The 14699-nt window shown below is 30.3% G+C and overlaps 1 protein-coding gene across 2 annotated transcripts; it reads right to left on the reverse strand.

Annotated features, from left to right (window-relative positions):
* Positions 1 to 3286: 3286 nt before the first annotated feature.
* Positions 3287 to 7256, reverse strand: LOC145125039 (CBL-interacting serine/threonine-protein kinase 24-like). Of its 2 annotated transcripts, none has more exons than XM_079060531.1 (16): positions 7015 to 7256; positions 6802 to 6893; positions 6042 to 6259; positions 5808 to 5870; positions 5642 to 5713; positions 5428 to 5535; positions 5212 to 5286; positions 5029 to 5082; positions 4830 to 4955; positions 4600 to 4689; positions 4387 to 4509; positions 4198 to 4314; positions 3994 to 4110; positions 3856 to 3912; positions 3692 to 3766; positions 3287 to 3611 (listed from the first exon to the last, which is right to left on the reverse strand). In XM_079060531.1, the coding sequence occupies exons 3-16, from the start codon at positions 6204 to 6206 to the stop codon at positions 3516 to 3518; spliced, it is 1338 nt and encodes a 445-aa protein (XP_078916657.1). In that variant the 5' UTR covers positions 6207 to 6259; positions 6802 to 6893; positions 7015 to 7256; the 3' UTR covers positions 3287 to 3515. The 2 variants fall into 2 exon arrangements, with proteins under 2 accessions (XP_078916657.1, XP_078916658.1); XM_079060532.1 differs by having other exon boundaries at positions 6798 to 6893.
* Positions 7257 to 14699: the final 7443 nt, after the last annotated feature.

The raw sequence follows: 14699 nt of genomic DNA on the forward strand, positions 1-14699 counted from the left end.
TTATAAGCATTGAGACCTCCCAGGCTTTCATCCTTCTAGCAATATGGGATGGGAACCACTATTCATTCTTTAGCCAAAAATCAACAATCTCCACCTTGGATAAATGAATGAAAAACACAACAGTAACCACATAAAAGGAAACATTGTCTTCAACTGACAATCATAATTCTAAAGCCATAAAATTCTCATACTCCACCATAAAAGAGAATCGCCACTTACAATAAACCATTATAAGAATTTCACCTCGACCCATGTTGAAAAACTTGCTGAAAAATTATGGTGCAACTTCCCCGCTTGGCATACCCGGAAGTTCATCAGCCATTAACATCATCTTCACCACACATCCTGCATTTATGTCAATCCAATGCACATGTGTAACTCGTGAACCCCGTTAACAAATACTACATCACTTTTCATGGTAGAACGGGCATACCATGGGGATGACATGGCTTCAAAGGAAGTCATCATTGTCAGTAATGAGGGATACGCATGTATTGGAGTCTTTTATCGAATCTGCTCCGCCTGGACAATTACTCTTGACATGTACAGACTGTCCACACTTCCAACATACCAAAATCCTCTGTGACTTCTTCTTCTTATCGTCCCTGCATATCATAACCGTTCCTTCTAACTGAGCATGACTGCTATTATCTAGTCTTTTCTCCTCGGACAGGAGTTTTCCAGTAACATCTGTATAATTCAGAGTCTCTTTCTCATACATTAGAATGTGCTTCATATGCTCATAAGAAGATGACAAAGATAATATGAGCCTCACTGCTTTATCTTGATCTTCAACCTTCACACCGATAACCTCAATTCTGACACGATGTTATTAAGAACACTTAGATGATCTAAAATTTTTGTATCTCCATTCATACAAGGAGTATGAAATTGTTCCTTGAGATACAACTGATTCGAGATGCCTTTGCCTTGATACAACTGCTCAAGTTTCTCCCAAAGATCCTTTGCCATTGATATCCCATGCACATTTGCAAGAACATTCTTTGCTACAGACAAACAAATTGCACTTGCCGCCCTCAAATCCAAATCTTCCCATTCTTCATCATCGATTTTACTGGTTCCGCTTGAATCCTTGCTTGGAACGGGGACTGGTTTCCCCTTCAATGCCTTGTGTAACCCAGATTGAATCAACACATCCTTGAATTGAACTTGCCACAAACCAAAGTTGACTCTTCCATCGTATTTCTCTACATCGAACCTTATGGGACTATATTTTAACATCGTATATGTATCTTCAAACCGAATCTTCGTTTCTGATGTGGAAGATTAGAGTACAACCACATAGCTTAAGATGAAGAGTACTGAGACACCTTCCAATACGACCAATAGAGATTTGTTTTTGGATGTGGAAGATCAAACAAAGCTATAGCCACAGAGCATAATACCAATCTCTAAAACTGAGATCTCCTCCAAAACCTGGAGCTCAAATACCACTTGTTGGGAAAAGGGCCTCAAGGTTCCCAACAACTTCCTAATAACAATAATAGAGAAAAATAAATGGACACAAGAATATGCGTGGAAACTCCAAAACCAGAGAAAAACCACGGGCCTCCAGAGAGAACGATCCATTATATGATAAATTGTTATAATCACATAGACTAATCTCTCAAGTCTCCCCAAAAATATTCACACTTTATCAAAGTGTTAACAAATACTTTCTATACTCTAATACAAGAGAAGAAACTCTTAAATAAGAGAAGAAAAAAAGAACCAAACTCTAAAACTGTAAGCATAAATTTACACAACTATATGTTAAAATGGAGTTTGATATTAGTTATAATATTATATTTGTGCAAAAATAAGCAAAATACAATGCGTGAATGAAATATTATTTTCTAATACACAATTGATTTGTTGAAACTTGAAAGTGAACTTATTCCCTTTTTTTTGGAAGTATTTCCCTTTTGCACATATAAAACTCACTTTGAACATGTAATGACACCTACCCTTTTATATATCTTAGCATCTTGATTAAAATATAAATTTGGTACCACTGTGGTATGTAATTTTATTTGTTTTTTTATCGAAAAAAAGATTTACTTTTTTTTTTTATCAATTTTGGTTCCTAGTTTAGGGTTTCACAAGGCTTGGTTCCTCGACCCCGTGTAAAATGACTATTTTTCCATTTTCATTTGATTATTTTACATCTTATTTATTTATTATATTATATCAAGTGGCCCACTACCCCCCACCGAGGGATAATAATATAAGTGCTAAATAAACAATAAAAATTAGATAAAATGGCAAAATAGTTATGTTACATGGTACAGGGACCAAAACCGCTATGAAATATGAAGATATGGACCAACACACGGTGACCAGAAAGCAAATTTAGGGTATGCCCGGAAATTTAACCAATGGTTAGTAAGTCGGATAATTCTAGGACAAGGGACACCGAAAAGGAAAACACCACCGGATGCTTACATTTTCGGGCTTATCGATGAGGATCAGAAAAATATAGACCCTGGTAATTTTGAACGACATTAGGGGGTTTTTAATTACGATGGCATAGTCAAATATAGACTTGACCTAGGAAGTAACAATAGGACGCTGTGTCAGCTAAAGGGGTCCGATACTTATCCCGACAGTGGTGCGTTATGGCAGAAGGGGCAAGTGAATCGGACCCTAATTTAGCTGACAGTGTGAATTATGCATGTACTTATGCGGATTGTACGAGTTTATGTTATGGTTCTTCGTGTAATGGTTTGGATGCGCGGGGTAATGCGTCATATGCATTTAATCAGTATTTTCAAACGTTTAATCAGCAAAAAGGATCATGTGATTTTCATAATTTATCCATTGTTACGAAAATTCAGCCAACGACAGGGATGTTGGATTGTAAATATGAGATTATGATTGATCTTGGGAAGCATGAAAAGCCGCGGAATCCGGTGACGTCTGTGGCGGCACTAGGGTGGAGATTGCAAGATTTGAGTTACTCCGGTGTGGTGACGGTTATATTGTCGTTTATCCTTAGTTGGGTTTCATGAGGAGTTATAGTTTTGAATCTTGTACATTGTATTTCTACTTTATGTTTCACTTGATTCATTTTATCAAAAGATGAATAATGATTTCTATCGCATTTCTAATTGTCTATTGGTTTATTTAAGTTTCACTAAATCATTCACGTCCCTACTGTTTCAACACCGAATGGTTCGGTTTCTACCAAAAAGCCCTTAAATTATATTTAATTTAATCACCAAAAATGTATTTAAATGACTTCAATCTTTTCTTACAAAAATAGATTATTATTTTAATAGTATAGTTTTGCAACCATATAATACATTCAAATAATGGATCAAGAACATCAACAAGAGTCACGCTAACACACCCATTTAAGAAATCCACCAAGCCTATTTCGTCATATCTACTATATTATAACTATTTACATGGGAACATATAATTTTGTTTTAAAATTTTAACACACCAACTCTAAGTTGTTTTCTTTTTCCATTTTCTCGACTTAATATAAAGGAAAATGGAAGATTTTTGACTTAACAAGTCATAGTTCTAAGTAGAGAAGAATTCTCCATACCTTGTTTTGGTTTCCAAATAATATGGTCCAATTTGTTACAAAAGTTCTTGTAAAACTGCATCATATTTAACCCAATAATTATTTATAATATTATTTATGTATTTTTAGAATGGAAGAAAGATAGATGTTGCTTGCCTTGTGGTATTCAAGGGTATCTCCAGCAGCTTTTCGAACATCCACCATAAAAAGAGATGCTGCAACTTCAAATACCTTAATAAAAAGATTATTAAATTAATATAATCAATTCTTTGTAAAACAAGTTTCTTAAAAAGATGAAATGCAAAAGTTTTAACTTTTACCTCTAAGACAACAGCAAATTGCCCCACTCGATTCACAGAAGCTCCTTCGAGGCGCGTCTGTAGATTAATTTGTGGAAATTAAGTTATAAAATAAATATTATTAAAAAAAAAAAGAGGGAAATTTAAAATTTGTATAACCTTGTAGCCATGTGTTTGGATCTTGAAACCCAATAATTCCGCAACCACTTCAATTGTTGAAATTATATCTTTAGCTGGCTTACGTGACACAAATCGAGTTTGTCTCTTTACACGATCCTTTAAAAAAATAAAAAAAACATAAATTTACATTTGAGACAAAACAATCAGGTATCTGACATTGGACTGAGACTGAGACTGATGTACCTGATGTCTGTCAAATAAGGCAGACAGGTTTAGGCCTTGAGCCAGGGTGATCATTTCAAATGCATTCATTAGTAAAGGTCCCGTTTTTTCTTCGGATTTTTCAGTTACATATTGATCCTGCCAATTAAGAAAATTTTTAATAATTTGTTTTAATAGAATTTAAAAACAATTTCTGGATTATGATTAAACCTCGATCCCATTAAAAACTGCATGAACATCGTCTAAACTGACATCACTGTCTTCTCCATGGCTGATAGATGTGTAGTTTATTTGGAACCATGGGTGTTTCTTTACCCCATCAATCCCAATTCGCTGCATGGGCAAAATGGTCATTTTACATGTAAAATGAATATAATTAAATCAACTCCATTATAACATATAGTAGTATAAATTTATGCTTACAGTTTTAGGGTTTGGATCCAGTATCCTATTTATTAATGACTTTGCATTATCTGGGAACCAAAAAGGATATGAAAACTCAGCAGCATTAACCTGGAGTTATTAGTCCAAATAAAAAAGATTATTTATTTAATTGAGTTGATTATAATTTATAACAAAGTGCAGATGCAATAAACCTCACTTTTTTATGAACAATTGATAAAACTATAATTATTTGATGATTGAGTGTTAACCTTTTTATACAAACTTGGCAAGTCTGATTCCTCAAATGGAAGGTATCCAGCCAAAATGACATAAAGAATGACTCCACATGACCAGATATCAGCAGCACCACCATCATATCCATTGTTTCTTAAAACCTGAACCCAAATTTTGCATATATAAAATTTACCCAAAAAATTAATAAGTAATAACAATAATAATATGATGTACCTCAGGTGCAATATAATTTGGGGTTCCACAAGTGGTATAAAGAAGTTCAACACCCTGAAAAAGAATTTAAAGACAAAATCACATCAAGAGATGCTTTGATGGAATGGAATGAACAAAGTAATGGGAATGGGTGATTCCATTCCCTCTTCAATTACCATATACCAACTACCTAATTCTGCTTACTTGTTGTGGCAATGCACTGAGTCCAAAATCAGAAACCTTCAGCTTTCCTTCAGAATCAAGAAGAAGATTTTCAGGCTACATATTACAAAAAAGACTGTTAGCAGAAATTAGGAATAATAATAATAATAATAATAATAATAATAATAATAAATCTTTTCACCATAAAAGAATTCTAGTCTAAACTCTAAACTCTAAAGTCTAAACCTTTTTTCTCACCTTTAAATCTCTATGATACACACCCTTTTCATGGCAATATGCAACAGCATCAATCAGCTGTTGAAAGTACTCTCTAGCTTCCTTCTCAGAAAGCTTTCCTTTGTGCACCTGCAACCAAGGGTATAAAGGGAAGAGGGACAAAAATTGGTTTCATGAATGATGTCTATTGATTAACACATATTAGTGTTCTATCAAATGGAGTAATGGACCTTACAATTCTATCAAAAAGCTCTCCTCCATTGATGAATTCCAGTATTATATATATCTTTGTGTGGCTTGATAAAACCTAACCAAAGGAAAATCATGGCATCATTGGAAAATTCTTCTATAAAGAAATGTAATATAGGATCAAATATATTGCATAAGTTTTAAATATATACCTCATGGAGTCTCACAATATTAGGATGCCTCATCATCTTTGTTATAGAGATCTCTCTTTTAATCTGCAAGTCAGGTGAGAGAAATGAGAATATTTGCAAATACAACAAGAAATAACTACAAAAGCAATATAAGTCAGCATTAAGTGAATAACAAAATAAAGCTATAATATTTATATAGATAAGTGAAGGACACTTTAAATTGTTACTAAATATGTAAAAGATACAAAGGAAAACCTGATCCACCATTTTGTGCTTGAGTATTGTGCTTTTAGCAAGAACTTTAATGGCAACTGCCTCATCAGTCTCTGTATTTTTTGCAAATTTAACCTTTGCAAATGTACCTTCACCAATGGTTCTACCAATCTCATATTTTCCAACCTTCTTTGTCACTCTTTTCATCTTTCCCACAAGGCTTGCAACATTCAAAGTTTCTATCTCCACTGATTTGATAGCTACATGGAATCACAAATAGTTTAAGAAGTACAAGTATTAGTTTGTGTAATCACCTAACAGAATCAAATTTAAAAAATTAGGTTCTCATTACTACTATGATAACCAACCATCTCCATTAACATCCACAGAAAATGAAAGATGCAATCTGTCAAAGATAAAGCTACTATAGGCTATAGCTACTTCCACACAAATCAGGGGACAATTTTCTATCAGCACATATATTTAAGTAGGAAAAGTCGAGCACTAAAGTGGTATTACCAACTTTCCATGATGTCATTGATGATTATTAGTACAATTAAATGTATTCGACCATTAGAAACAATGGAAATTCCCCTACTGAGATGTGATAAATAAAAGAAATTTAGCAAAAAACCATACCACAATTGTAATCAATAACAAGACCTAAATACTCGTTCCAAGCAGCGAGATTAAAAAATGATATCATCAGCGAATAGAATCCTCATATACAGGTAATTTGCAATAGACATACATGGATAGTTTAATCACAAGGAATTCTAGAAATTGAGTAAAACGCACTTACATTTTAGACGCAAATCAAGCAACAATTGTATAGTTAGAGAGAGATCCGAGAACAGTAGAAATCACCAAAACGCTCAACTCTCCGTCAAATGACTACAATTGTTAGAAAAAGAGATGATTAATTGCAATTGAAATTCTCCTAGGCGATAAAAACACAATTTCAACGAAAAAAACATCATATTAAAATTGTAATAGAAACAGTTGAAATAATCACCTTATAAGTTCCTAACTACGCATATACATAGTTCAATGCTAACGGATTTTAGAAACGGTACAAAACGTCGTACATGGATGAGCACGAAAGGAGATGCAGCGGAGTTGGAATCGGCGGTTACGGTGTAGAGCTCCGGCGAAACGAGTAAACGAGCTGTTAGCTACAACATGGAAATCGAGCCGACAATTTAATTTGATGAAAGTCGCCGGAAAATGAGATACATGTTCAATGGAGTTTATAAAATCTTTAATATTAGTATGATATATATATATATATATATATATATATATATATATATATATATATATATATATATATATATATATATATATATATATATATATACTAGGTGTGAGACCCGTTTATTATACGAGTTGATTTAAAAAAAAATTAAACATTAGAAAATAATTTTTAATGTATAATTTTAAAATAAGAAAAGAAGAAACATATTTATTGCAATTTAATACCATATATATTATATTTAATATTTTACATATATAAGTATATGACTTTAATTTTATTAAAGTACATTCGTTATTCACTTTATGAATAAAACGAATAAAACATATGCTTAACTTTTTCTATCATATATATATATATATATATATATATATGATAGAACCAATGTCATTGATTTCCTTTTTGTTGAGTTTTGTTAGAATACTACAATAAATATTTTTTGTTGAGTTTTGTTAGAATACTACAATAAATATCACGTATTTCTACTATATATATATATATATATATATATATATATATATATATATATATATATATCATACTATACTATAAAGAAAACATTTTTCCTTTCACCACATTCATTTGAAACTCCCATGACTTTTCAATTTCTTTATAATAATGATTATGTGTTGGTTAATAAGGTTAAATAAATATCAAACCTAAAGTGTAATCATATATAAGGAATACATATGTGTTTTCAACAAAACATGTATCCGTAAATTATACTAATTATTACCTTAATATATACAAAAACATAGTTTTTTTCGTTTTTTTAATTTTTAAGAAGCTATTTTTATCGAAAAATGATTTTAAATATACCAAAATTCATGGTTTTTTAATCTCTACAAATAGACATCCATATTGGTATACTTTTAATATAAAATATTTTTTTTTATATTTTCAGATATCGTTATTAATAAGTGAATAAAAATGTATCAGATTTTTGCTACAGTACATTCGTTATTCACTTATGAATAAAAATATATAATTAATTTTTTTTTACAATTTAAGTATCATTTATACTACTTATTCATATATGAATAACAAATTAACTGTAACAAAAATCTGATAAATGTTTTATTCATATATAAGTATAATATATGACGAAAGATAATGTAAAAAATATATTTTAAGTAAGAAAACTTTATTAAGTGTCATATTCATATATGAACGACACTTAAACTATATAAAAAAAAAAGTTAAGCATACGTTTTATTCATAAGTGAATAACGAATTTACTTTAATAAAAATTTGATAGATTTTTATTCACTTATGAATAACAAGAGTTGAAACTCTAAAAAAAATAAATTTTTTATTTTATCTTAAAACTATATCAATATGGATGTTTATTTATAGATAATAAAAAATTATAAATTTTGATATATTAAAAATAATTTTTCGATAAAAATGGCTTTCTAAAAATAAAAAAAAACAAAAAAAAATATGTTTTTGTGTATATTAAGGTAATGATTAGCATAGTTTAAGGAAACATGTTTGGTTGGAAAACACATGTTTATCCGTTATCCATTTCCGCCGGTACGCCTAAGTGTTTTGCGGCAAATAAATGTGTGGCTGAGAATGATTCCTCCATTCTCAACTTTTTTTCTCAATTGAACCCTCCTCTCTCTCTCTCTCTCTCTCTCTATATATATATATATATATATATATATATATATATATATATATATATATATATATAAACGGTCGTTAAAGGCTTGGAAATATATTTGTTGTTGGTCGTTGGTAACCAATAGTAAATTATAGGACTGGTTTCGTTGAAGGAATATAGTATTGGGAAAATGACTCTTGAGGGTAATTAACTTTTGCGTTTGTACTCATTTGGTCCCTTTCCTTTTTTTGTATTCAATATACCATCGAACTTGTTGTTTGTGTTCACCATAACCCTTTTGACCGGCTTTTGACCTGTGATAGCCGGTCAAAGGGTTATGGTGAACACAAACAACAATTTCGATGGTATATTGAGTACAAAAAAAGGAAATGGACCAAATGAGAACAAATGCAACAGTTGGTTGCCCTCCTGATTCATTTTTCCTCTACTCATTTACAGCAAATCCCACGTCATCTGCTACTGATATTAATGACTTTATGAGATTCATTCTTGCTTCTCTTCAAAACATAACTCATGAAAGAACATTATTCATACATGTACAACTTTGTAATGCACTTGAATATTTATTAGGGGAATCTTGACTAGGCAGGCGCATTTCATGACTACATTTACATTTTCAATCAAATGATTTATCGTATCATGGATTCTAGACAAGTCTACAAACGAGTGGAATCACAAGTGTTGTGAATATTTGAGTTTACTTAGCTTTAAGATCGAATTCATGGGATAAGATACAACATCAATATATACAATATCATGCTGCTTTTGTAGACACATCACCATAATATACCTTAAGGTAAACGTTTATGCTGATAAATATACCTCTCATACACAATCATATCCTTTTGTAGAGAGATGTTGACAGCTAACCACAGTAAGCATAGCATAGACCATGTCATAACGAAGTTACCCCTCTGAAACGCTCTTCATATACGTTATAGCCAAAGAAGGTTGCAGTCTTTGATAATTTTGCAACTTTAATTTCATTTAATTTTTCGGGGAAAATGACTCAGGAGAGTAAACAACTGTTGCATTTGTTATCATTTGGTCTTTTTCCTTTTTTTTGTACTCAATATATCATCGAACTTGTTGTTTGTGTTCACCATAACCTTTTGACCGGCTATCACAGGTCAAAATCCGGTCAAAAGGGTTATGATGAACACAAACAATAAGTTCGATGGTATATTGAATACAGAAAAAGGAAAGGGACCAAATGAGTACAAACGCAAAAGTTAATTACCCTCAAGAGTCATTTTCCCTATAGTATTTATCACATTGTTTGGAAATACGGTTGTAATGTTGCTTTAGCAATTAGTCGTGTGGATGGAGAAATTTTTTGTTGATTTGTACAAACTCTACTCAAATATTTGAAAAGTGATTTGAAGGAACTCTAAAAGATGACTATGTTTAGAGGTTTTGGAAAAATGTTATAAAATTCCTTATATTTTTGTCTAGAATTTACCGAGCAGTTAAAATTCCATTAAATTATGATTACAATTCTTTTAATAAAATTTTAATGGAAAAACTACATCAGGGCCATCTTAATTCATGTTGTTCTAATTTTGTTCATCTCTAAATGTAAGCATCCGAGTACATAGTTGATGATCCATTTATTCTTGTTGAAGATTATAAATCTTTCATTTATGAACCTTTAAAAATTTAAAAATAATACAACTCAAAATCAATCTATGTTTAAATAAATGGGTTAACTTTGTCAAATCTATTTGTTACGAAAATGAATAAAGCAAGACCAGCCCATGATGCCATTATCATTATGGCGTATCAAGGTGTGCCAACAGGAAAATGCCAAAATATCAGGAATCCCTTTGAGTAGGGTGTGAAGTAATTTGGAAATTCAAATTTTACTTTTTATATATTGTTATAAAGTATTAAACTTTTAAAAAAAATTAAACATTAGAGTAAATTACACGAATGGTCCCTATGGTTTGGGGTAATTTGTGCGCTTGGTCCCTAACTTATTTTTTTAACTCGGAAAGTCCCTAATGTTTGTTTTTGTTACGCGTTTGGTCCCTACTGTTTGTTTTTATTACGTGCTTGGTCCCTCCCTTACCTAAAAAGACTATTATTTAAATAAGAAAAAATGGTGCGGAAATTAAGATAAGGTGATGGGGGTGGGGTTGAGAGTGTGTTTATTTAAATAAATTAAAAAATCAATGGTAAAATAGTTTTTTTAGGTAAGACAGGGACCAAACGCGTAACAAAAACAAACATTAGGGACCTTCCGAGTTAAAAAAATAAGTTAGGGACCAAACACGCAAATTAGCCTAAACCACATGGATCATTCGTGTAATTTACTCTAAACATTAAAATGTAAACAAAAAATATTTTTTAATGTACAACTTTAAAATAAAAAAGAAAGAAACGTATTTATTGCAATTTAATATGATATATATGATATTTAATATTTTACATATATAAGTATATGATTTTAATTTTAAAAATTGAAACAAACCAAAAATTGACAAGTGGATAATATTTATTTCAAAAATACCACAAAATGACAAGTGTCAAAACTCATGAGAGATTGACATTTGGCAAAAAAACTTTCATTTATTATATATATATATATATATATATATATATATATATATATATATATATATATATATATATATATATATATATATATATATATATATATATATGCTTAGGTTATTTTGTTTAAAGTAATTATTATGTTATTGTATTCATAAATGTGGGCCAATCAAATTTACTTATTTTAAGAAAGTGATTAATATATATTATTGAATTAAATATAAGTGAAAAAATCATCTTAATTAATTACAAGGGTAATTTAGTCAATTAATATAGATTTAATAAAGGAAAATTGCATTTTTAAGGGATCATAGATTCTATTAAAATTTAAAAATCCGATTTTACGAATTATAATTTTTTTAATTCGGACATTCTGACAGAATATGTTTATGAGTATATTCAAAAATAAAAATATTCTTGAACCATAAATAATAAAAATATTCTTGAACCTATTTCTTTATCATGAATTTAAAAACTTCTTATAGAATAACAAATTCTTGAACAATCAATTGAAGAATAAAAACAACAAATACATTATTTCTTATAGAATACGGGTAACAATTGTTAATAATTACATCAAAATCTAACAACGACTAATACATTCTAAAAGAATAATGAGGTCCGTTTTGTGGTCCGTTCTTCAAGCATCAACTTCTGTGATTCCAAAAGAATTGGAATTCGTCATTCCATTCCAACAGAATTGGAATTATTGATTCCATTCCAATAGATATTAGCCAAAAAACTGCTCATTCTGATATGTATATTAGCCAAAAAAACTGCTTTTTATTTCCTTCCCTTCCCTGTCAAACACCCAATCCAAACACCCATTGTTTTCTATCAAATGAAACAAACCTAAACACCCCAATGATTTCTATCTAACATTCAAACAAACCCCTGGATTCTGAAGTGTGTATTCTATGTAATACATTCCTGCACAATTTTGGAATATATATCAAAGATTTTCAGATGTAAGAAAATACACAAAATTAAATAAATAAATAAAACATAGAGAAACCTGATCAAATATCTATCCTTTGCTGAATTCCTTCAAATGTCTCCTTCCTCTCTCTCGTTTCTGACCTGCTCACCGGGAAACACAGGAGCAACCGCAGTTGCTGCCTCCCCCAACACCACCTTGCACGGTCACCACCCTACCACCTTGCACGGTTACCACCCTACCACCATTCCACCCCTGTCGCTTCTTGTTTCGGTGACCAAGACATTACCCAAAAAGTAGTTTAAATCACGTCTCTAATCAGAGACCTGTAAACGATTCACAAATCATCTACATAGATCCGAAATTCTGCCGACCCAATCGAATAATCAACGTCAATGTAACCGACACACCATTCAGTTACAGTATCTTATGGATGAAGAGCTACACTTTTTACAACTGCTCCTTACAGAACTCCAGTTTCATGTACCCCGGTGTGCCGTTCCCTTGCTTGAGCAGCGAAAATTACTCTGTATTTGCTACGTGGATCGATTATCTTTCTATGCCTTCGATTTGTAAGGTTATGAAGACGATAATGGTGTCGATCAGGTCAAACAACGACATAAGGGAGGGATTGGAGTTAGTGTGGTTCACTCCGTCCTGCGGATCTTGTGAACGGAAAGGCGATGTCTGTGGTTTTAAAAAGGGATGAAAAAAACCTAGGTAGCTAAGTCAATGGTTACCATAATTATAGGCTATTATTTGTAGAAACTAATTATCAAATTACCTATTTACCCTTATTTATTTATTTATTTTTATTTTAAATTTTGATTGGCTCACATTTATGCATACAATAACACAATAATTAATTAAAACATTTGAACCTAGCTCTCTCTCTCTCTCTCTCTCTCTCTATATATATATATATATATATATATATATATATATATATATATATATATATATATATATATATATAGGTTCAGGTTTATTTGAGACCATATTAAATTTGTGAGACCGTGAGATACAATTTAAAAATAATTTTAAAATGCAAAATAAAAGGAAAGACCCGAAAATTCTTTTTTTAACTATTATTTTCATCATTTTTTACCTAAAAAAATAAAAACAAATTACCGTTTTTTTTTTAAAATGCGTAAAATATTCTAATAGAATATTATACTGTAAATATTCTAATGTGATTTTTAGAATGTTAGAATATTTTACTAGATTTGTCCGATATATAAAATATTCTAATATTCTACTAGAATATTCTAATATTCTGCTGCAATATGTAAAAAAATTGGTATTTTTTTTATTTTTTTATTTTTTTTATTTTTTTTAATTTTTTTTGGAAAATATAACTGACGAAAATAATATTTGAAACAAAAAATTTCAAAAAATTTCATTTATTTTGCATTTTAAAAATGTTTTTTTTATCTACAAAATGAGTGACTAGGATTGCGTCTCACAGTCTCACAAAATTAGGACGTCTTACATGAAGCTAACCCTATATATATATATATATATATATATATATATATATATATATATATATATATATATATATATATATATATATATATATATATTATTTTTAATTTTTAATTTAGACAACTTAAAAACACATAAAAAGTTTACCAAGTGTGGAAGGATTTCATAATGATCATAATTAGCAATCATAATACTTTTTAATCAACAAATATCTTTAACTTTTGAATTTTTTTATTGAAGAACAAAAAGAGCTATTCTCTTTTTACTTTTTCTTTTTCGACAAGACTAAACTTTTGATTAATAATACTGAAAATAAAGGGACTTATCAAGGTAATTAACTTTTTGGTATGTTCACATCTGGGTAACTATCTTTTTTTTGTACACATCTAGGTAACAAAACTTGTTGGAAGTGTTCACATATGACCATTATGACCTGCTGTAGCAGGTTACATTCTAGATGTGAACACTTTCAACAAGTTCGTTACCTAGATGTGTACAAACAAAGTAGTTACCCAAATATGAACAAAACGAAAAGTAAGAGTAAACTACACGAATGGTCCCTGTAGTTTGGAGGAATTTGTGTTTTTGGTCCCTAACTTATTTTTTTAACTCGGATGGTACCTACCATTTATTTTTGTTGCGCGTTTGGTCCCTGTCTTACCTAAAAAGACTATTGTGTCCTTATTAATTTATTTTTTAATTAATTTTCTTATTTATGTATTTATTTTTAATATATTTAAAAAAATTAATAGACCCCACATATCTGTATCTCCTCGGATGATCCCTACTGTTTATTTTTTAATTAATTTATTTATTTTAATTCAGATGATCCCT

The sequence above is a fragment of the Lactuca virosa genome, chromosome 7, assembly GCF_052849685.1.
Source record: "Lactuca virosa cultivar CGN04683 chromosome 7, Lactuca_virosa_CGN04683_v6, whole genome shotgun sequence".
NCBI lineage: Eukaryota > Viridiplantae > Streptophyta > Magnoliopsida > Asterales > Asteraceae > Lactuca > Lactuca virosa.

What these genes read in the sequence shown, in the direction of transcription:
- LOC145125039 (XM_079060531.1), bottom strand. Translation starts at nt 6,206, where the DNA reads ATGAAAAGAGTGACAAAGAAGGTTGGAAAATATGAGATTGGTAGAACC. An exon ending in TGGATCCAAACCCTAAAACT is followed by an intron (nt 4,510 to 4,599) that starts GTAAGCATAAAT and finishes TTGCCCATGCAG; the next exon opens with CGAATTGGGATTGATGGGGT. An exon ending in TCCAAACACATGGCTACAAG is followed by an intron (nt 3,913 to 3,993) that starts GTTATACAAATT and finishes ATTAATCTACAG; the next exon opens with ACGCGCCTCGAAGGAGCTTC.